Here is a 23,991-nt window from a genome sequence, read left to right on the forward strand (position 1 = left end):
TGTTCAGTGCTCTGTAATTTTCCTTATAGAGCTCTTTCACTTTCTTATATTGATCCTTAAGTATTTTATTTTATTTTATTGAGGCTATTATGAATGTAATTATTTTCTTTATTTTTTTTCTCATAAGGTTCATTATTGGTGAATAGAAAGGCTTCTGATTTCTATATGTTCATTTTGTATTGTGCTACTTTGCTCAATTTATTGGACCTAGAAGTTTTGGTAGAGGCTTTAGAGGCTTTGGACATAGGATCATATCACCTGCAAACAGGGATAATTTGATTTCTTCATTTCCATTTTAATCTCTTTTATTTCTTTCTCTTTATTAATTGCTCTGGCTAAAAGTTTGCATACTATATTGAACATAAGCAGGGAAAGTAGACATCCTGTTCTAACTGATTTGAGAGAAAACGCATTTGATTTTTTTCCCATCAGTATAATGTTGGCTTTGGTTTTATCATATATTTATGTTGAAGTAAATTTCTTCTATCCCTAATTTCTTCATGGTTTTTAACAAAAAAGACGTTTCATTTTGTCAAAAGTCTTTTATGCATCTATTAAGATGGTTATGTGATTTTTGTCCTTGTTTCTATTTGTGTGGTATATTATTTTTATTGATTTGTGTATGTGAAAGCATTCCTGTCTCTCGGGAATGAAACCAATTTGACCATTATTATGATTTTTTAATGTTGTTGAATGTGGTTTGCAAGTATTTCATTAAGGATTTTTGCATTTATCTCTATCAAGAATATAAGTCTCTAATTTTATTTCCTTGTTGTATTTTCATATGGTTTTGGTATTAGGTTAATACTGGCTTCTCAGAATGAATTTGGAAATGGACCTCCTCACCCCTTTCTATCTCATAAATAACTTGAGGAACATCATTGTTAATTCTTTAAAGATTTGATGAAATTCAACTGTGAATCTGCTTGGTTCTGTACTTTTCTTTGTTGGGAAGATATTTATTAATGCATTAGTTTCAATGTGTGTTATTGGACTGTTTTGATTTTTTGGGTCCTCTTGATTCAATTTTGGTAGGTATAGGTGTCTACAACTTTTTTTCTCATTTATTCCAGATTTTCCAATTTATTGGAATGTAAGTTTTCAAAATAATCCTAATGGTTTTCAGGATTTCAGTGGTGTATATTATAATATTCCATTTTTTACTTCTACTTTTATTAATTTGGGTCTTCTTTCTTTTAGATAGATTAGCTATGGATGTATCAATATAGTTTATTTTTTAAAAGAATAAATTCTTTGTTTCATTGATCTCTTGTATCGTTCTTTTATTCTCTGTTTAATCAATTTCAGCTCTGACCTTTATTGTTTCTTTCTATTGGTTTTGGAATTGGTTTATTCTTAGTTTTCTAAGACCTTGAGATGCACAATTAGGTATTCATTTGAGAGCTTTCTGATTTTTTAATACAGGCATGCATAGCTATAAAGTTCCCTCTGAGAACTTCCTTCATTGTGTCCCATAGATTCTGGAATGTTGTGTTTAATTTTTGCTTGATTCTAAGAATTTTAAATTTCTCCAATGACTCACATTATTCAAATGTGTTGTTCAATCTCATTGTGTTTGCACAGTGTCTGAATTTTATTTTGCTTTAGATTTCTGATTTCATTACATCATGAACTGACATAATATGGGAAATTACTTGAAGTTTTGAATTGGCTAAGACGTACTTTATGACCTAATACATGATTAATTTTGAAGAGAGTTCCACAAGTAGCTGAGAAGAAAGTACCTTCAGCTGTTGTTGGATTAAATTTTCTGTAGATGTCTATGAAGTCAATTTGTTCTAGAGTATTGTTTCATTCTGTAGTATCATTGTCAATGTTATGTCTGGATCGCCTATTTATTAAGAAAGAGTATCGAATACACTAGTTTATTGTATGGGGGCTGTATGTCACTTTATGTGGAGTAGTGTTTATTTTTTTTAAATTGGGTGCACCAATCTTCTGAGAATAAATATTTATAATTGTCATATCTTTTCATTAGATATTACTTTTACTAATAAGTGGTGACCATTTTGTTCTCTTTGGCTAATCTTGACTGAAACTCTGCTTTGTTGGGTATGAGAATAGCTACTTCCAATTGCTTTTGAATTCATTGGCATGAAAAATCCTTTCACTTTGTCCTTAGATGTGTTTGCTGGTGATACCTATCTTACAGACAACATACGTTTGGTCTTTTAAAAAAAGAAAAAAACCCTATCCAACAATCTGTGTCTTTCAATTAGAGAATTAAAACCATTTATGTACAATGTTTATGAGTTACGTATTATTTTGTTTTATTTCTAATATTTGATTCATTCCTAATTCTAATTAGCTTACTTACTCTCCCAATGAGATTTAATTCTAATTGGCTTATTACTCTCCCAATGAGATATATTATTTCCAATGCATTTTCTCTCTTTCTATCATCTTCTTCTAAGTAAGTTTGCCCTCCTTAATGGTTTGACACGTGCAGATTTCAAAATTCTTTCTTTATCTGATTCTTCAGTTTTCAATTTTAATTTTTTGCATTATAACTATAATAAGTCCAGGAAAAGTTATTTTATGCTCAGATCTTTTTGGAGTTATAAGTGCCTCCAGTGCCTGCATTCCCAACTCATTCTCAAAATTAGGGAAATTTTCTGTTATTGTGTCACTGAATAAATTTTCTTTGCCATTAACCTGTATCTTCACTCTCTCTCCTCAAGACCCGTGTGTATTAAATTTGTTTGTGGATATTGTCCAAGAGCTTCTCTACATTCTATTGATACATCTTTCTTAATTTTTTCTTTATTACTATCTGAATGTTCTAAGACATTCACCTCATCTTTAAGCCCTGATATTCTCTCTAAGTGGGGAACCATGTACCCAAGCAGTGAAGTGAGATCAGCTCCATTGACTGGGTTTCTTATTATCATAGAAAAAAATCATTTATGTTTCTTTGTGTTTGTGTGTGTGTGTGTGTGTTTTCAGAGAATGTATATCCTTCTGAAAAATTATTTCAATATTTTCCTTTCTACATTTGTAAATCTAGAAGATGAAAACTTTATGAACACAATGATTTTATTTTGATTTTATTATATTACCAACATGGTGGCATATCAGGAATAATGCTGCTCAAATTCCTGTTTTCACAAACCACTTCAGTAAAATAATGTTTAGCCTCCTGCAACTCCCTTACCCCAGAATTTATGATGTCTGCTGGATGATAAATAAATGCCAATGACCATGAATTGGGTGAACAAAAATAAATAATGTGAGAACACATTGAAGGGGAATTGCAAGAAATATTGTAATCCCTGAGGATAATGTGACTAGTCACTCATCTGTCTTTGGGGACGCAGATAAACAAAGGGGCAGTGTGTCCTGCCTTCCATTTTTATTGCTGCACATATTTTGTTCGCAAATAACCACCACGCTTCTTAATACCAGTATCTACTCTCAACATTAAAGAACAATTCTTGTCAATGACTTACCTCATGGTGAGAACTTACAGTAAGAAGGGAAACTATAATCTCTTCTTGATTTTGTCTCTTATCATTTATTTTTTAAAGTATCTTATATTGGATATTAAATAAATTTAAAAAAATAATGACATTTCTCTGAAAGTAAAAACAAGCAAATTGAGGGTAATGAATCAAGTAATGGTTAGAGCTGCCTAACATAATTACTTTTAAACTTCCCATTTTATTTATTTATTTTTATTGATGCATTGTAATTATACATAATAGTAGGCATATTTGTATACACACACAACACCATGTGTCTCTTTTTAACACCTGAATGGAGCAGCTTCCACTGCAGCTTCTGGCCATGAGCTGCAGATGTCCAACCCCCCACTGTCCTCCCTTATGTTTTTAAATCTCCTTCCTGCCTGGGTCTTTGTTGGTGCTATTCCCTAGAGGTAGAATTCTTTCCCCCTTTGCTGCCTCACAGATCTGCCCTGAAAGTCATCCTGCATGAACCTCCTTTGAGCCCTCTGTCCTAAAGCTCCCATTAAATAGTCTTCTGTTAAGATTTCCTTTGTTTGGGGTTATGGACTGGCTGCTGGAACGAGGTACTCTTCCATAAAGGAGGTGGCTTAGGCAGCAGAGACTCATTCTCTCCTACATCTACAGCCTATCCTCGGGATTATTGGTCAGTATGCTCAGATCTCTGCCTGTTTTCACGTGGTATTCTTTCCCATGTTTGTCTCTGTGTCCAGATTTCTCCCTTCTTGTAGTGTCAAGAGTCATAATACACTTGGAGCCCACCATAATCCAGAAGGATTGGATTAAGAGTACCCTGATAATGTGCAACTAATTTCAAACAGGGTTAAGTCTCGGGTTCTGTGGGCCTGAATTTTAGGGGGACACTATTCAACCCAGTGCACTTTCATAGAACTTAGCACAGTTTCTATCTGTGTGGAATGATCTCCTGCTTAATTGTTATTATCTCTGTGTATTTCATATTGTATCCACAGTTGCATTACCAGTCTCTAGATGAGTACCAGATACACAGTAAGCCCTCAGTAATTGCTTAATGAATGAGGGAGAACATTCTTCATCCAGGAAGCACAGATTCCTGGGACAAAAATGGTAACACCTACTTGTTAAACCTGCAAACAGCTACTGAGGGCAATGCCTACATAATAACAAACAACCTTCTCTTGGTCTACTTTTTGACTATCCGCTCTTGAGAGTGATGCATCAGTTTCAGTGACATTATACTGAAATTCACATGATGTTCCTAATTCATTTATTAGCTTACTCTTAAATATCATTCAAAAAGGTAACTCTTTTGCTTATAATTCAATATTTGTACAAGAATATATGATGCAAATTAAATATATGCACAATCATCCCTTGCTATCTTCTGCAGACAATTGGTTCCAGAACCTCCCACCTCACTTAGATACCCCAATCCACAGATGCCTAAATACCTTGTAGAAAATGGCACAGTGTTTGTATACAAACTGTATAAACCTCCTGTTTACATTAAATCATCTCTAGATTACTTATCATAAACAATACAACTCTATTTGTAAATAGTTGCTATACTGTATTGTTTAAGGAATGATTGCCCCCAAAAGTATGGATATAATTTTGTTTTTCTGATATTCGTGACCTGTGGTTATTTGCTTATAATAAAATTCTTTATTTCCAACTAATTGAATTAATTTATTTGTGGTTAATGAACGTGACTTTTGATTGCTGCTTTGAGCCCTTGGTAAACAGTGATTTTAACAGAGTGATTGGAGCAAAGTATTGCTGCTTCCCCTTCTGCTACACAGTTGTCAAGATGTTGGATTTTTGAAGTTTTTCCACAAATATCAATGGGCTATCAAGTGATAATACCTGTAAGATGAATGGAGTTCAAAATGCATGCTATGAATGGATGTACCAGTAGGAGTCCTATTTGGGGTGAGGCTATTTCGGAAGTTCCAATTTGGGAGCATATTCATCTTTGTGAACTATTCCTACCTGACTCTGGTTCAGGCTGCAGTATCCTTGATCACAGTGGCATGGAATGTCACTGATATCCACCAGCCTTACACCAAATTTCCTGGCCAACAGCCTCTGACCTCCAGGATAGTGTTCTGAGATCCTGTAACTACTGAGCAAGGCACTTGGGAGCAAAGCAGACCCGATCTTTCAGTGTCAACAGTTCCATTCTCTCCATCTGGAGCTAGCCTAAAGGTTGATTATATTTGAATTTTTTAGCATCATATTAAATTGGCACAAATCATTTTGATTTGTGGTTTTAATATTCTGGCAGCTATTATTTACTCCTTGTATTTCCCCCTTTTAGTTGTATTCTTTTAAACTAAAAAGATGCAGAGGGGTCTAACCCTACAGTGTAGAAAGTAGCAACATAATCATTGTTAATCTATTTCTTCCTGCCATCAACTGTTTATTTTTTCTTTCAAAAAGTACTTTACATATTCTTTGCCTTGTTGTCATTTTGATAACATTGTATGCAAAGCTCTTCCTACTGTGTGGCATTGTTGGTCCTTCAATCATCTTAGATTTGTTTAGATTTGCTCATCTGATGAATCTGCTTATCATATGACATTTGCAATAATAAGTTATTGCATGCATCCATTGCATTTTTAAAAATTCTCACTAGCAGGAAATTTTCAAATTTAATCTTCTTGTTTGAAAGAAATTCAGGATCTTCCACAATACAGCCTTAGACAGAATAGTAAATTTATTTGACTCATCTAACATAAAAGCTAAGAATAGATATTCTGTCTTCAGTTGTGGCTATTACCTAGTTTCTTTTCATTTATTTTTCAGGTCTGCTGAGTAATTATCAGACTCAGGTGGTCATTAAAGACAGACTGCCATCACCTCATATGTAAGTCTGTTAAAAAAAGATTATTGTTTTCCTATCAGTTTGAACAAGATCTTGTGCATGACTTGCACCAGCACAAGTGCTGTTCCCAGTTATAAGTATCATGTAAATTACTGGACTTTTTTTTTTTTTTGTGTGTGTGTGTGTGTGTGTGTGTGGTGTTAGGGATTGAACCCAGGGCCTTGTGCATTCAAGACAAGCACTCTACAAATTGAGATGTGTCCTCAGCCCTATATTACTGGACCTCATTCTGATATTCAGTACAAAGGATTTATATTGTAAACTGTTAGAGCTTTCCTCATTGAGGATGTGTGATTTCCAGCGGTGAACCAATCATTTGATTGGCCATAAATCTAGAATTAGACTGAAACTGCTTCAACAAAGATCTGACCCATAGTGACCCATATTTCTGGAATATCACGGGGGCCATTTTTATATCCTGATATTCTTTTTTTTGTTGTTCATCTTACTATGATCCTATGCTTTTGCATTGACTATATTATAACTGTGTTTGTAATATTAATGATAATTATAAGCTATCTCTTGGTTGCTTTTATGGTTTAGATACAAAGTGTCCTCCAAAATCCCAAGTGTGAGATAATGCAATAAATTTCAGTGGTGAAATGACTAGATTATGAGAACTGAAGCCTAAGAGTGAATTAATCCACTGATGTGGATTAACTTCTTGGTAACTCCTGGTGGATAAGGTGTGGCTGGAGGATTTAGGTCACTGGGGGCATGCTTTTAGGGTTTCTATTTTTATCATCAATAGAAATTGATGAACAGTCCTCTCTCTCTCTCTCTCCTTCCTGATTGTCATACCTGAGCCATTTTCCTCCATCACACGCTTCCACCATGATATTCTGCCTACCTTGGCCTCAGAGCTATGGAGTCAGCTGACTCTGGACCAAACCTCTGAAATCATGAGTCAAAATAAACTTTTCCTCTTGTAAATTGTTTTTGTCAGGTCTTTTGGTTGCAGCCAGGCAAAAGCTAACAGAGTTGTTGAAAATGGTCAACTTGTTTGTTTTACCATGATATATTCTATGTGGGTCTGAAAAGTCTTGGATTGAGATTTCTGGAGTCAGATTTCAGTTCCCTCAAGTAATTTCCCTAAGTATGTGTTCTGTCCCCTCACACCCCCCCCATAAAAAAGGACACAGAATGACTGGGATTAAGTTATTAATTGAAATAGTAAAGATAAAGGTTGAATGTGGGGGTGTATTATGGTCCTGCCTAGACTTTATACCATATTTCCAGATAACTATTTCTCTACTTGAATTATGAATTCTTAATTTCTCTGCAACTATAGATGTCTAATGTACAAATCTTTATCAGGTTAACAAGTATAATTAGATGTCAGTGATTGAGTGATGTTCCAATTTTTTTCTAGTATTTTCTGTTTTCTATTTTTGTAAGTTAAATTTTCTTTGTGATGTATGTCAGCTTTGTGATCTTTAAAAAACTTTTTGTTTTTAACAGAGGATTCTCTCTCTAGGTTGAAACATGGCTGATCAAGTCATAGCAGAACAGAGCAAGTAATGTTTTTTGTTTGTTTGCTTGTTTTGGGTACCAGGGATTGAAATCACCTCAGGGGCACTCAACCACTGAGCCACCTCCCCAGCCCTATTTTGTATTTTATTTAGAGACAGGTTCTCACTGAGTTGCTTAGCACCTCTCCTTTGCTGAGGCTGGCTTTGAACTCGCGATCCTACTGCCTCAGCCTCCCAGAGTCACTGGGAGGATTACAGGTGTGTGCTACGGTGCCCAGCCCAAGTACTGGTTTTTGAGACCCTCCAATTGTAAGAGCTGAGATGTACCTTTTACTAGAGAATATCTCAGGATTTGATGAGTTGACCTCCTTTATTTTTCACAAAACATCAGGGCCCTGAAATATTTCTTTCTGAAAACAGATGGTTGACTCCAATTTATAATTTTAATGACTTTGATAGTTGGCTAAAAAAGTGTCTTCCTCTTCCTGAGGATTGATAGGAAAGAGAACACCAAATGTTGCTCATGGATGGTCCACGTAGAAGTAAAGGGAGATGAACACCCATCTGTGGATACTCTTGCCTTTGTAAGACCCAGTTTCTTGCAAGGAGATAATGTAGTCCATGGGTCACTAGTAAACATGCAGCACAACTTTTGTGTTGTTTTTACTTGTGAAAAATGAACCGCGGTCCAATGGCTTACAAACACTCTGAATTATTTGGTGAGATGGAATGATGAATTTTACTGGTGGAAGAGAGGAAATAAAACAGCATTTAATCATAATGATTTGCTCTGTCCCATATAAACATCCTCTCCCTGTTCTTTTTGTTATGGAATACATTTTCAGAGAATAATATATTAATATGCAGGTGAGTTATGGGATATTAACAAAAATTATCAGTTGTTACCACTGATAAGAATATCAGCAAAAAACTAAAACTTACAGAATACTGTATTTTAATAAAGCTGTCCCAAATGCACAACATAATTGGATACATCCTGCTGAATTTTAAGGGCCATGGGGGGCATATTTTCTTATTTTATAGATAAAAATACCAAACACAAGAAAAGTTAAAGGTTTTGTTCAAGTTAACCCAGAGAGACTGGCTGAATTGGGAACAAAATCTGATTCTTTTTATTTCTTGTCCAATGTCCCATTCACCACATTGTCTCTTCAAACATGTGAAATGACATCCTTACTGATGAATCCAATGCCTACCTAAGGGGGGAGGGAAAGTAAGAAATTCTTTTCAAATGTGCAACAGTCATTAGCTGACATGAATATTGGCACACCATGTCCTTTTTTTTGTTGTTTAAACGTTCAGAAGGGGATTTTCACCACATTGAACTGAGAGAAATCAGATTTACGTTCATAGGACTGTGATTTCATTTATGTTTCCAAAAGCGTGGTGAGCTTTGCACAAAACAATTTTCCATCTTTTAAGTCCTGCTAATCCACTTTAAGCTTAGGCAAGAGTCACACACATCCCCTCAGCCGCTGTGATCACACACAAACCACCTCTGCTAATCTCCTCAAAGGGGATTTTCCTTTGCACAGGCAGACTGCACAGCATGGGACAGACAGTGAGTGCCTTGCAAAGCCTCCCAGGTTCATTTATAATTCAGCTTTTATCCTAAGACTATAGCATGAAAGGTCTCTTCCCAACAATCCCGGGCCCTTGCACCACAGCTCTGATTCTCTCCCTAGCTTTTTAATAACTGATGAAGTTGAGGATGCAGTCATTACACAAGGAGTGGCCGTCATTCCCACCATGTACTTGCAAATGGAAATAGAAAACTACCCTGATATTGAGCCCATTGGGTTTCCAGGTATCTGAGGATCTTGTTGGCTGGGTTTTCTTTGCTTTGTAAATGATAAAAAGATAATAATAACTCTCTCTTGTGCGTCTGAATGCAATTTCCATCTTAGATCAGGCATTTGAGTATCTTAACCATGATTATCACCTAGTACATAATGAATGGCATTGTGAATAGGTTTTTGAGTGCTTGGGCAAAATAAAAGCACAATTTTCCTTTAACAATGAGACAGAAATCTACAACTGAGAGGAATTGCAAATCCTGGCTTGACATATTTTCTCTTAAAACAAACAACCTACACATTTACATACATTCTAGGAAAAACAAAGAAATGTTTCATCAGCAAATTCAACAGTATGAACGTAAACGCTTATTTTTCTATAAGGATTATAATGATAAGCTGTAACTATGTGTCCTAATTCCTCAAACTTAGAGTTCAGTAGATTGATTTTCATGGTCTCCGGTGTTAAAACTTTGGAAAAGTTTTTTCTTTGGCGACACCATTGTGATTCAGTGAAACATTCCATCGGATTCCCTTCTGTTCAGATGGTAGCTCAGTAGAGCATGCTCTTGTTAGCAGAGTGATGGCACATCACTTTGTTGTTATTTGCAAAATTTATAGGTTTCTAATTTTAATTTACTGCATCTGCTGAGAATTGATACTCGAAATGTTGAAAAATTAGGCAGAAGCTCACTGAACATTCTTTCTCGAGGACCTAAAAACCACACCATTACAACCTCTTATTTCTCTAAACAAAATTATTCAGAAAAAGTCTTAGCAAGGTGGGAAAATTTGCATAAGCATTTTCGAACTGGGAAATGCACATATTCTCAGGTTAGTTTTGTGTTTTAGATCATAGAGTGCCTGTCCTAATAACTACAACTAAGTGAAAGAAAGAAAATTAATTTCTCTTTTTAAGTTATTTATTGAAAATTTTTTTAAAAAGCCTTCCTTCTTCCTTCCTTTTTCTCTCTCTCTTCCTTTGTATCTAATAACTCTACAAAAGAGGAGTTAAGCTGACTCTCTACCTCTGCAAATAAAATGAAACATTAAATAATAACTATGTGATCCCATATAATCTTAAACCATCCTCTTCCTGACAAGATTTCTGATAAAGAAGGGGAAATATAGAAATACAGATTTTTTTCCTGAAACCTTCAGTAAGTGACACCAAGCACCACCTTTTCTTTAAGCCAGGGATTTTCCAGATTGTAGTGTAAAGGAAAATTTCTAAGCTGATTCTAAGCTGCAAAGCCTGAGTTAAAGTGTAAAAGACCGGGCATTGTAAAGTTTCTAAACTGCAAGGCCTGGGTTAAAAAGTAAAAGACTAGGTATTGTTAAAATTCCTCTGCTACCCCCAGAACCTGTAATCCCTGTAGCTGTTAGGACAATACTGGAACTGCCCAGTAAAAATTTCCACTGATTCCCTGGTTGTTTAATAGCTAAGGGCTCTGAGTAGCTCAGCACGTAGGCATCCAGGCCCCAAAACCAATCAGTTTGAATGTGTACCCCGCTTAGGAGTGACCAATCACCCCTGCCCAGACTGTTCCCGCCAATGAATGTACTAATCATGTCTCAGAGTTGTTGTTCAATTTTCCGGCGCCTCATGATGATTTGTTCTGATGTATGCAAAGCCCCCCGTCCTCTTCAAAAAGTGTACTTAAGCTCTGTTTGACCTCTGCTCTGGGCTCTGGGCTGCTCTATCTTCCTGAGTGAGCCTGGAACCTCAGCATGCTGAATTAATAAATCCCCTTTTGCCAATTGCATGGAGCCAGTCTCTTGTGTGGTCTCTTTCTCTGACGCTTCGCCAGACCCTTACAGTAGAAGGAAAAATTGCTGGCTTGCACCTCACATTTCTGCCACTCTTTGCTTGTTCCTGTGTGGTCTTGCCTTTGACCAAAAGAATGGACATTGTTTTAGTTAGGTTTTCATTGCTGTGACCAAAACAGCCAACAAGAAAACCTCAGAGAAGGAAAAGCTTATTTTGGCTCCTGATTTCAGAGGTTCAGTCTATATATGGCCAACTTATAGTGCTGGGTCCCAGGTGAGGCAGCCCATCATGCTGGAAGGCTGTGACAGAGGAAAGCAACCCAGGATGAGGTACCAGGAAGCCCAACACATAAACGCCAAAGGCATGCCTTCAATGGACTACATACACACTCCAGCCAAAGCCTACCTGCCTACAGTTACCACCCAGTTCATCCACATCAGTGGATTAGTCCATGCCACTGATTAATCTAATAATCTAACCATTTCCACTTCTGAAATTTCTTGCATTGTCTCACACATGAACTTCTGTGGGGGGGGGCACCTCCTATTTTAACCATAACAGATATGATATCTTCTGAATCCCCTTGTAGTCCTGTGCAGTTTTTTGATTTTCAAAAGTAAAACTAGTCTCAGGAAAATATAAACACGTCCCGCTTTTAACAGGTGCTTTGTAGTAAGCGGCCCGGTGATTTTCCTTCACTATCAATTCTCCTTGCTGCCCGCACCGACCCGAACCTCCTCTTTCCAGGAGGCACAGAAATAATGAGATACATAATGACTTTGCTATTCTTTGCCATCTTCTTGCTTTATAAAACATTACTTACATCAGCAAATAGCTCAGTGGAGAGAGAGATGTGTGGGAAAGAATGGGAGGCAGAATGATATCAAAAGCTCAGTTATCACTTCTGTGAGCCAGAATAATGGATACTAGTGTAGGCCAGTTACTTTTGTGATGTTTGGCGTAGTAAATATCGCTAGGGTTGCATGGGGGTGGTGGTGGTGCATCTTTTGATGGAAAAGGAGCACCTCTGGTTTTTCACATACCATATCCTTGGAAAACCAGGGCAGATTAGTTCAGTTATATCATCAGTGAGAAAAGCCAAGAGACTAGGAAGGGTGGCATATGCTTTGCCTCTGTTCTTAGTTCAGTTGCTGATAATTCTCCTGGGATAGGAAACTAATCTCTTGATTTTGATTCTGTCTGTCTGGCTGCATCCCCTCACATCTATATTCTAAACTTCAAGCTCCATTAGTATGTAGAATACTAGGTAGAGTCCTGATGAAGGTTTATTTGGCACAGCATTCGTCCTGTTATGCACAAGTGCATAGAATTAAAATAATAATTTCTAGTTGATTTCATGCTTCCGTAGCTTAATGGTCTCCAGTGCTCCGAGTAGATCCATTATACATATTTTGTACAGAAAAGATGCACTGAAAGAAAATGTCAGCTTTTGAATAAAACTGTGTCCAAATTTACTCCAAAATGAAATTGAAAAGAAAATTGGAAATGTGACTTTTAAAAGGATTTACTGCTCTCTCTTTTCTGCGTAATTTGATACCATGGTATTCATAATGATCAGCGAAGTACTAAGGACAATTTGGGGCTCATCTCTACTCCAACCTGACATCTCCTGTATTTTCTTTTAAGTGCACTGAATGTAATTAGCCAACAGCTTGGGGCTTGATTAAAATGTCACATTTTATAAATTTATGGTCATCTTCTGTACCTTCCTGAAAGGGGAAGACTCAGAATTTGACTTGACCTACATGTTGATAAAGGTATTCATTCATTAAAGAAAAGGGAACCGTAATCCCTGCTTGCGTGTAGGAATCTGTCTCCTTATAATGGACACATAAAATGGTTGATAAAAATCATACTTGGACATGATTAGGTGGATCTTGATGGTTAATTTCAAAAACAGAATCCATAAAATACATCCTCCTAATTATTAAAACTTAATAATAATAATACAATCAATGTTAAGATTAGAGTCGGACTTCTGATGGCTGTGAATTTCCTCATAAGGAAGTTGGAGGATTTCACTGGCCCAGGTTTTCACTCATCCCTGAACCCTTGCTCTTTGCCATGAAAGTGTGCAAGGCTTCCCAAAGCAGTTGAAGTGTTTTTTCCACCCATCAACCTTCAACTCTGCTATGGCACTTGATTTGGCCTGTGGAAGGTGGTGGAGGGACAGTGGCCATTTCTGAACCTAGGCCTGTGGAGAGTTTGTCTGCTTCTACTGGCTCCATTGCCATCACATGAAAAGATGTTCCCCCAGTAAATAGTAGCCCTCACCTAGAGCAGACCTAGGTAAGACTCAAGCTCAGTCAGATGTGCAGCATATGGTGCTCACCAGAACAATCTCTCTCCCTACATCAGCCACCTGCCAATCAGCTAGCTGATCAATAAAAATATGAAGAATACATTTTTATCATCGTCTTTGGGATTTGGTAGTTGTAGCTTGGACAACTATGCTTGAACGATATAGAAATGTAGAAAAAGAATATTTTGCACCAACTGAATAGCACTGTCCGTAGGTAACTATTCTATTACCCAGCAGAAACAAGAAAATTACTGATTTGGGGGTAAAAGCTTTAACAAGTTAGTAGATTTATTTTAAAGTAATGAATTTAAAACCTACAGATGTTGGGGTGATGGGAGCCAAAATTCTCTGTGTCAAATGATTTTTTTTTCTCTCTTTTTGAGAAGAAAGTAGTCATGGGCTATGAGTTATTTGTCAGATGGAGAAACAGAACAGTTTATTCATTGAACACAGAACAACTTCATGATTTTCTTCTCTCTGAATCATACTGTGTTGGTCAAGGCTCTCATTTGGAGATAACAGAATCCATTTTTAGTCAATTAAGCATTGAGTGATTCATTCAGGGACTTACACGGCCAGTGGAATCATGGGGAAAACTAAGGAAATAAACTCCATTCTGAGCTTCCTTCCAGGAACGATTCTCCAAGCTCTTTACAATACAAGGCCACTGAGCCCAGAGACGGAAGTGCTGCCTCTGCTGTGGGTTCTAGAACCACTCAGCCCAAACTTGAGCCACACATGTAACACTTTGCCTTCCTTGCCACTCAACTCAACTTTGTATCAGTCTCCATGAGGCATCTGATTCACAGAACACAAAGCTCCAAGAGGTCAGTAGATACTGTGGGAGGCCCACTGGTGCCTAAGTGTGCCCAGCACTGGCTCAGGCATTGGAAGGATGGCAGGACAGACAACAGGGTCCCCCGTCCTCAGGGACCTTACATACGCTGTTCCTGTGCAGTGGAAACTGAATGGAATACATAAGCTACATTGTGCTGGCTCTATGAACCATGAAGTCAGGGAAAAGCATTGAGAAGCGGGAACAGCAAGGTCCTGGGGAATGGGGAGAGCTGGACTGAAGTTCCCTGGGCACAGCAAGGAGGCTCCTATGAAATGAAAAATGGGACTTGAGAGCAGAACTCAAGGATCTCTGCAAGGTCACAGGGCCAGACTGTGTAGAGCATGGGAAGGACCATGTCTTTAACCCTGAGTGAAGTAGAAGATGAAGGGTTTGAACTGCCCTTCTTTCCTACTTAAAAAATAAAAAAAAAGCTGAATCAAAGTGAAATACACACAATATAAAATCAATCATTTTGAAGTGAATAGTTCAATGCTATTTAGTACATTCCACCTGCATTGAATTTCAATATATTTTCATCACCCCAAAGACAACCCGGTCCCATGAAGAAATCTTCATTCTTTCCCTCTCTCCACCAGTCTCTGGCAAACCCCAATATGTTTTCTGTCTCTACAAACCTCCTTATTCTGGTTATATCATTTAAACAGAATATGACACGTGATGTTTTGCATATAACTTCCTTCACTAAGCATAAAGTTTTCAAAGTTCATTCACATTACAGCTTGTACCAGCATTTCACTCTGTTTATGGGTAAATACTATGTACAATAATGGTATGTGCACAACACATTTTCTTATGCAGTCATCTTTTGACATATCCGTTGTTTAAATCTTTTGGAAATAGTGAATAATATTGCTTTTTCCAGTATACTGTTTATTTGTGCACAAGAATATTTCCTTAGTACCCATTTTAAATTATTTTCTGTGTACATCCAGCTACCCATCATAAGTTGCAGCAGAACTCAGGCACTACATATATTATATGCAAATCTGGTTTATACATTTTTTCAGGAAGACTAGTGCTGAACATAGCAATTTCACTTTGGGCTAATGTGACTCTATTAGCAGGTAACTGCCCCATTTCATATATATTTTGAAAAAGCATTTATTATGAAGACATACTCCTTACCATATACTTATTCACATTGGCTCATAAGATTAAAGATAGTAATGGGGACTTGTAAGTTAAAGAATGGATCAACATCTAGATTGAAAGAATGAGAAGAATTAGAAATGAAGAAAATTCATAGGATTTCACATATAAACCCTTAGAAAGGTGGAGTGGAAATAGGAAAGACGGATTGGGTGAGGTTACTTAGAGCTCCTCCCATTTGCAGTTATCTACACTGTGGAGTTTAGAAAGTCAGAAGAATTTGGGCTTTGATAGTCATTTTTTTACTGAATCAATTCTGAAACCCTACTGGCTACATCAATCTGTCATGTGGGTTCTTCACTAGTGCTCCATGAAACACCAGGGATTATGGGCAAAACCTATATGTGTGGATGCATTTTTATCCTTAATGATGGTCCATTCAATTCATGCTATCCCCCAGTGGGCTTCAGGCACCAAGATAAGAATTGCAAGTTGTTGTGAAATTTAGAGAATGGAGAATTTACTTGTGTTGGAATTTTGGAGGGAAACCTCATGGAGTGACTTACTAAGTGCAATAAAGACAGGTGATGAGAGAGATCTGCAGGAGAGAAATAGCTGAGTCTGTCTTTTCTTCATTTCTTTTATTTTTATTTTTTTGCATTGTAGGGTTCTATTTTTCTTTCTATTATTTAATTAATTATTTTAAATTAGGTCTATGAGACAGCAGAAGGCATTTTGATTCATTGTACACAATGGCAGCACAACTCTTCATGTCTCTGGTTGTACATGATGTAGTGTCGCACCCTGTGTGCAGTCATACATATACCTAGGGTAATGATGTCCATCTTTTTCCACCATCTTTCCTGCTCCTTCCCCATCCCTCTCTCCCCTTTGACCCATCAAAGTTCCTCCATTTTCCCACGCTCCCCACTCCCCATTATGGATCAGCGTATTCACTTATCAGAGAGAACATTCGGCCTTTGGTTTTTTGGGATTGGCTTATTTCGTTTAGCACCATATTCTCCAACTCCATCCATTTACTGGGAGTTAGGGCAAAAAGAAGGGCTGAATAATTCATCAATTTCCAGTAGGAGAGGTAACCTCAGACAGGACATCCCGTCCCCAAACTCATTTGTTCCTTTTTCAACAGATTTAATATCAACAAATTGAACTGACATAATCAGATGTTACTAAGTGTCAAGATTGTTTCAGACCTGACACATCCGTTCCTAGAGCCATCAGCCACATATGGTTCAGAAAAACAGCCAGTGCCACACATAGAAATGATACTCTTTTAGAGACTCATGCTATATGGAGGCATACAGCAAGTATCTAATGATATCACTTTGAAGTTTTGCCTTTTGCTATTTTTTGAAGCTTCTAGAAAACTTTATATATGGTACTTTCATTATCTTTCTATTGGGAGTACTCTTCTAGAAACCAAAAAAAATCCCGTGTTTTGGACCTGACATTCTAGTGGGAGAAGCTGGACAGTGAACTGTCACTATCCTATGTGAATGTTTCCATAGGTGGACAGTGATGAATGGGATGGGAATTGGGAGAAACAGGGCAGCATCAGGTATGATGGGGTGGTACATGACAGTTCTCAATATGAGGCTGAGGGTGGGTGGCATTAAGAAATTTGAACAAGAATGATATTTGGAGGAAGAATGTTGCAGGCAGTAAAAAACACAGGGACAAGAATTTATTGTGGACGTCGGCCTGACTTGCTTGAAGAGTAACAAAGAGACTTCAGGATTGGAGCAGAGAGGGATTTAAGAGACGGTCACAGAGCAGGGTGAGTGGGGCACACCTGTAATCCCAGCTGCTCTGGAGGCTGAGGCAGGAGGAACATGAGTTCAAAGTCAGCCTCAGCCATAGCGAGGCACTAAGCAGCTCAGTGAGATCCTGTCTCTAAAAAAAATACAAAATAGGTCTGGGGATGTGGCTCAGTGATTGAGTGCTCCTGAGTTCAATCCTGGTACCAGAGAGAGAGAGAGAGAGAGAGAGAGAGAGAGAGAGGGAGAGAGAGAGAGAGAGAGAGAGAGAGAGAGAGAGAGACAGAGACAGAGACAGAGACAGAGAGACAGAGACATAGAGACTGAGGTCTGGAGGCAGGAGTTGTGGGAAATTTGACATTTCAGATGGAGATTGCCGAGTTGAAGACTTGATGTAAAATGGCGACCCTGTGGGACTTTGGGAAGAGGAATAGCCCAATTTGACTTACATTTCAAATGGATTGCCCTGGCTGGTACATTGAGCTGATCATAGAGACGTAAAGATGGCAACAGAGACCATGAACAGATTGCCCCAGCAATCCAGGTGGGAGATGCAGGTAGCCCAGACCCCAGGCTGGTGGTCTAGGTACCAAGAAAAGTTCAGATCTCCGATCCATGCAGCTCACCAGCAAAATCCTTGCAAACCTTAGGACAAACCAGAGAGAGAAGAAGTTTCCTGCCAAAATACGTAGAACTTATTTCTTGGTCTGCTTATGTACAGATTTGAGCTCTGGATTCTCTCTCTGTCTCGTTCTCTCTCTCTCTTTTTCAACACACACTTTTGAGTTATTTATATGTCACTTAAACAAGCTCGAGGCTTTATCTGGAAAACAATTATCCTTAGGAGTGAGGAGCTTTGCATATTTGATTATCAGATACACATTTCCTGTTCCATGTCTTTCTGGAAATTCTATTTTCTACTGAACCTCAGATGGATGGCAATAATAAATGTTTGTTCAAGAGCAGCCGGTCCCAGATTGTTATCCTGTCGTGAACATATTTTATTTATTCGTCTTCGTTTTTTTTAACCTGTTTTGGTAGCCTTTCCTCTTCTCTAAGCGTTCTGCGCAAAATAGAAATGTGTTCACTTTCAAGTTTCTCTTGCTGAATTAAGTACAATTGTATTTATACAAAAGCCCTCATGCCACTTGCTGCATATCGTTGCTGATTTAAATAAGAACCTAAAAATTGAAGGGGAGTAAAAAACACCCAACATTGCATAACGCGTCGGGACACATGTTCCTCTTTTTAAAAAGCCTTTATGCAGAGAGCCTTTAAAGTTGACTTTGTACTGCCTACTGCCGGGGTGTGTTCTTTCAAAAGAATTAATCTGTGTTAGAATTAAAAGGCAAAGGGGAAGAATGAAAGGAAGAGCCCTCCCTGTAAAGTTCCCCACAGCTTCTTGTCCTAAGAGAAAATAATTCTCTTTTAAAAAAAACCTGGGTAGTAATATTTTGTTTATAGTCCTTGTAGTTGGGTGGCATACTTTATCTTTCTTTGTTTTTTTTTTTTTTTTTGAACTTGGGATTGAACCCAGAGATGCTTTTACCACTGAGCAACATCCCTAGCCCTTGTAATTTTTTATTTTGAGACAGGGTCTCACTAAGTTGCTTAGGGCCTAAGTTGCTGAGGCTGGCTTTGAACTGTGATCTTCCAGCCTTAGCCTCTGGAGCTGCTGGGGTTACAGGCATGCCTGGCTAAACTTTATCTTATAATTAATCCTATTATCTTATAATAATACTATCCAGACCACTTTTAGGTAGCATTTAGTACCAAAAAGCCTAACAACGTTATTTACATCTACATGATTTATGGATTATTTTGTTTCTTGAATAAATTTAGCTAATCCTAATTTGAATAATTTATTTTAAACACCTTAGGAAATACCACCAAATAAATGAATAAACTAGTCCAACCTGTTCTTGCCTCTGGATGCTTGCCTTTAAGTTGGTAATACTATCGAGTTTGGCGACAGACAAATCTAAACTCTGATCTGAACTAATCTATTAATCTACTAATTTTAGAACCCTGATCAGTAATCAGTATTTCCAAGTGTTGGCCTTCTTGATCATAGAACTTGGAAAACTTACCTCATCGTGTTGCTTGAGCACAAAGGGGAAGTACTAACGGTGTGTTGGCTTTCACTTGCTGCTGGCCAATAACTGTAATTTCAGTCCTCAATACCTGTCTTATTCTGCAGTTGTGTAGGTTAGAAGTTCAGATGGGCTCATGGGGTACTCTGCTCAGAGCCTCATTAGGCTAAAATGCAAGGTGGCAGACTTTGGCCTGCCAGGGTCCTTGTTTGGAACTTCTGGAAAAGGGTCTGTCTCCAGACTCCAGTTCCTATGGTCTGATACTGATGTCTTTGCTGCCTTGGCAGCTGTCAATCAGATGTTCCCAGCTTCCAAAGGCCACCTGCATGCCCTGGCTTGGAGCACTGTTCATCCTCCAAGGCAGGAACAACTCTGACTTCTCTTTGGCAGATTCTCCCCAACCTTCCCTTCCAGGGAGAGCTTTGGTAGCTACAGTGGGTCATCTGTGCCATCTGGGCTCCTATTGCCATTAAAAAGTCAACCAATGATAGACCTCTGCCCGCGTACATTTTGATAGTAAACATCTTCATGGAGGTAATGCCAGGGAGCAAGGGTCACAGAGTTAAGCACACTCTGCTTAAAACAGAGTAGATGCTGAATGTTGGTTGTTTATAAAAACAAAAGACCTGACAATAACAATTAGAGGAGGAAAAGTTTATTTGGGAGCACACAGTTTCAGATGTCTCAGTCCATAGATGGCTGACTCCATTCCTTCGAGGTTTGAGGTGAGGCAGGACATCAGGACTGAGCGTGAAAGAGGAAAACAGCTGGGAACATTGCCCCAGGAAGCAGAGACAGAGCTGTCCTCACTACTATAAAATAAGTACCCAAAAGGCAGACCCTCAGGGACCCATCTCCTCCAGCCACACCCTTCCTGCCTACAGTTACCACCCAGTTAAGCCATGTCAGTGGCTTAATGCACTGATTAGGTTAAGGCTCTCATAACCCCAAATTTCACCTCTAAACTCTCTTTCATGGTCTCACACATGAGCTTGCACACCCCCCATCTAAACACCATAACATACCTCCATGAACGATGTGTGGGTTGGCATATTCTAAATGAATTTGCTATCCTGAAGTCAATTCCAAGGGGCGTTTCTCTGGCTCTGCTAGGGTGTCTTGTTGTGACACCTGTGATATCAGAGTATTTCAATGATATCTTTATTCACCTGAAACTGGGACCTCAGATCAGCAAGGGAGTATTAATCCTTCCACCTCTTCTGAGGATTATACGACTGGGAGCCAAGTGGATTTGGTGATTAGACAGCTTCCTGCTCACAGTTAAGGAAACCCCAAGGTTACGAATGCATGGATCAACGTGACAGGAGACAACGAATGCATGGATCAACGTGACAGGAGACACTGAAACGGTGGCCGCAATTTTAGCTGTATGGAGTGGAGAAAGATAGAGGATTTGGGGAAGAGTGTGGCTGTTTCATTGGAGAGAAAAGGACATCCCAAGGAGACTCCTTGAGGAGAGGTGAAAATGGAGGATTCTGAGCATTATGCACGGTGGGAAGAAGGAACGGCATACCTATACTCCCTGTAATCTAAACTGTGATGTTTAGCACTGTTTTGTAATATTGCAAGGACAAGCTGCCCTTGGAAGAAAATAGAATAAATGCACCAAAAGGAAAGTCGTGATGGGGAGATAACTCCTGAAGCCTTTCTCAATCTTGGCACTGTTGACATGTTGCCCAGGATGAATCTTTGCTGCCCTGGGTATCTTAGGATGTTCAACATCATCGCTCATCTCTACCCACTAGATGCCGGCAGTACACCTGCCACTCTTCAGCTAGGACTTCCAGCAATATCTCCAGATATTGCCAAAGGTCCCCTGAGGGCAACATCAGCCCTGCTTAAGCACGATGCTCTAGACCAGTGGTCCACACACCTGAGTGCTTCATCAGAGTCCCCTGGAGAAACAAAGATTCTGTATGAAACACTTGAAGTTCCAGTAATATGTCTTGGGAACTGCTACAGGATTTGTGGTCCAAAAAAAGTTCTCTAATAAGGCATCTTCTGCTCTGGTTCTAGGGACTACACATTGATAACGCTTTCGGCTGCCAACACCTGCTGTCCTCCCTGAAGGTTTTCTCTGGCCCAGGTATGAACAGCCTCCCCTGAGGCACAAATAAGATGCCAGGGAATAAATGACCTTAGGAGCAGTAGTTAGCCAATGGAGAGGGGAGTTGGTGAAGGTCCCTTGCCTCTTGTGGAGATGAAAGTGAGCACACTCTTCACAGTCTCCCAGGGGTCCAGGCGGGACGAACCTTTGTGGGGATAGAGAAATAACCTGTTCGTGAACTAGCTGCTGCAGGCTTCCTTCCCATCTCTCTCTCTCATTTTCCCTCCTCTGCAGATGATTTCTGGGAGCACCTCCTAAATGAAGAACCTGCACCCAGATTCTGACCTCATGGTCATCTTCTGAGAAAACCCAAATTAAGGCACACATTGTAACTAAAATTTCTAGATTTTAATTTAAATTAAAAAAAAACTGATGGTTTTACCCCCAACCCCTTGTTTTTGGTACTAGAGATTTAACCCAGGGATGCTCTACCAGTGAGCTACATCTCCAGTTATATAAATTCACACACACACACACACACACACACACACACACACACACACACATACACACACACACACACACACACACACACACACATATATATATATATATATATATATATATATATATATATATATATGTATTTTTTTAAATTTTGAGACAGGGTCTCAACTAAGTTGCTTAGGGCCTCACTAAGTTACTAAAGCTGGCCTGGAACTTGCAATCTTCCTGCCTCAGCTTCCTGAGTTGCTGGGATTCAGGTGTGTACCATAGCACCCAGCTAGTTCTGAGTTCTTTAGCAGGATTAAATCTCCCTTCTTTGCCTTGGGACATCAGTCAGCAGGGTAGGGACACTCATTTGTCACAGGTGTGAGTGGAAGGTGCTACCTGCTGGCATCCATTGGGTAGAGGCCAGGGATGCTGCTAAACATCCTACAAGGATAAGACAGACTCTGCAGCAGAGAATTACCTGGTCCCAAATTCGAGGGTTGAGAAGCCAAGATCTGGCCTGAATGATCCCAAGAAGCCACATTCCCGGAAGTATGTAAGTGTCCTCTCTGGAATGACAAGCCTGAGGTCCAAGCTCAGGGACTGAAAAGATTCTGACACTGGGGCCACTCATCTGCCTCAGAAATCGTGAGCCCATTTGTGTTATGGAATTTTTTTATATCCTCTGGAGTATTCCTGGACTAAGTTGGACAAGATCTTTGGACCCTTTAAAAAAAATAATCTTTCCAGAAATAAATGTTTGATTTTCAATGGATACAATTTTGTGAAGGAAAAAAAAATGCTGATAATGGGTAATTGTGCTTTGAAAAGCCCACCTTTGTTGCCTTTCTCTTATTTCTCTCCATAAGGAAAGCAACCAAGGGTTTGTTGTTTGTGCTGAAGGGCAGCCAAGGTCAATGTCTGACACAATGGTACATTCCCCTCAGGAATGTCCAGATAAGTGAAGAGGGTGATCAGTTAGCTATTCCCATAGAAATATCAGATTAATTTTGGGCAGAAGATTGAATTGCCATTACATAGCTGAAATTGTTACATTTGGATAACTCCTTTCAGGTATTCTCTGCTGCTCCTATTGTTATGATTAAAAGCTGTTTCTGGATAGCTGACACAGAGGGTATTTTTCTCGGTGTAATTGTTTGAAATGCTGAATGCTAACAAACATGTTCAAATCAATCAATGCAAAAAATTAACCTTGATAAAAGTGTGATAAAGGGTCACTAAAAATAGAAAAGTATCACCATATAGCAAGAAGAACTCCTTTTTAAAAACACATATTTGAGATAAAATAACTAGCTTGTGGGTCACAGATTTGGAAAGGAGAGGAAATGTTAAGAATAGGAGAAGGAGGTTGATTTAAATACATTCTTTATAACAGCAACTTCTCAGAATGTTTTAAATATAAGTGATCATCTCAGTTTTTGAACTTGATAATGTATTCTTTCCAAAAATTCTACTTTTTTTTTGTTTTAGTAATCAAGAGTGTTTTTAGATTTGACTGATTTTTTTAAAAAAGTTCTAGCTATTTCTCAAAAATCTGACATCCACAATTGAAGACCTAAACTTTGGTTTAGTATATTTGTTTTTACATGACAAAGCATGAGATATAACTGGTAAATTAGCATGAGATATAACTGGTAAATTAGCTATAGGTAAGTTCCACTTGCAATTATTACTCAAAGAAAAGGGCATATTAATTCTGGGTTGTGGAGGGAAACAGAAGGTCATTTTCCATCTTAGTACTTGATTCAGCTGAATTCTTGCTTATAAAAATCTAGTTGTAATACAATCACTACTTTCAAACTCACAGACGATTTTTGCTGCCATATGGGAGATCATTTTTCTGTAAAATAGTAAAGT

The 23,991-nt window shown here is 38.4% G+C and overlaps 1 protein-coding gene across 1 annotated transcript in view; it reads left to right on the forward strand.

The window, feature by feature from the left end:
* The window catches only part of LOC144368656 (uncharacterized), a 260,549-nt gene extending 238,480 nt beyond the window's left edge, over positions 1 to 22,069 (forward strand). Inside the window, exons 3-5 of the mRNA XM_078027814.1 lie at positions 6,273 to 6,333; positions 21,591 to 21,660; positions 21,916 to 22,069. Coding sequence (XP_077883940.1) covers positions 6,273 to 6,333; positions 21,591 to 21,642 — 113 coding nt within the window. The 3' untranslated portion in view covers positions 21,643 to 21,660; positions 21,916 to 22,069. The remainder of the gene's footprint in view (positions 1 to 6,272; positions 6,334 to 21,590; positions 21,661 to 21,915) is intronic.
* The last annotated feature ends 1,922 nt before the right edge of the window (positions 22,070 to 23,991 follow it).

This window comes from Ictidomys tridecemlineatus, chromosome 11, assembly GCF_052094955.1.
Source record: "Ictidomys tridecemlineatus isolate mIctTri1 chromosome 11, mIctTri1.hap1, whole genome shotgun sequence".
NCBI lineage: Eukaryota > Metazoa > Chordata > Mammalia > Rodentia > Sciuridae > Ictidomys > Ictidomys tridecemlineatus.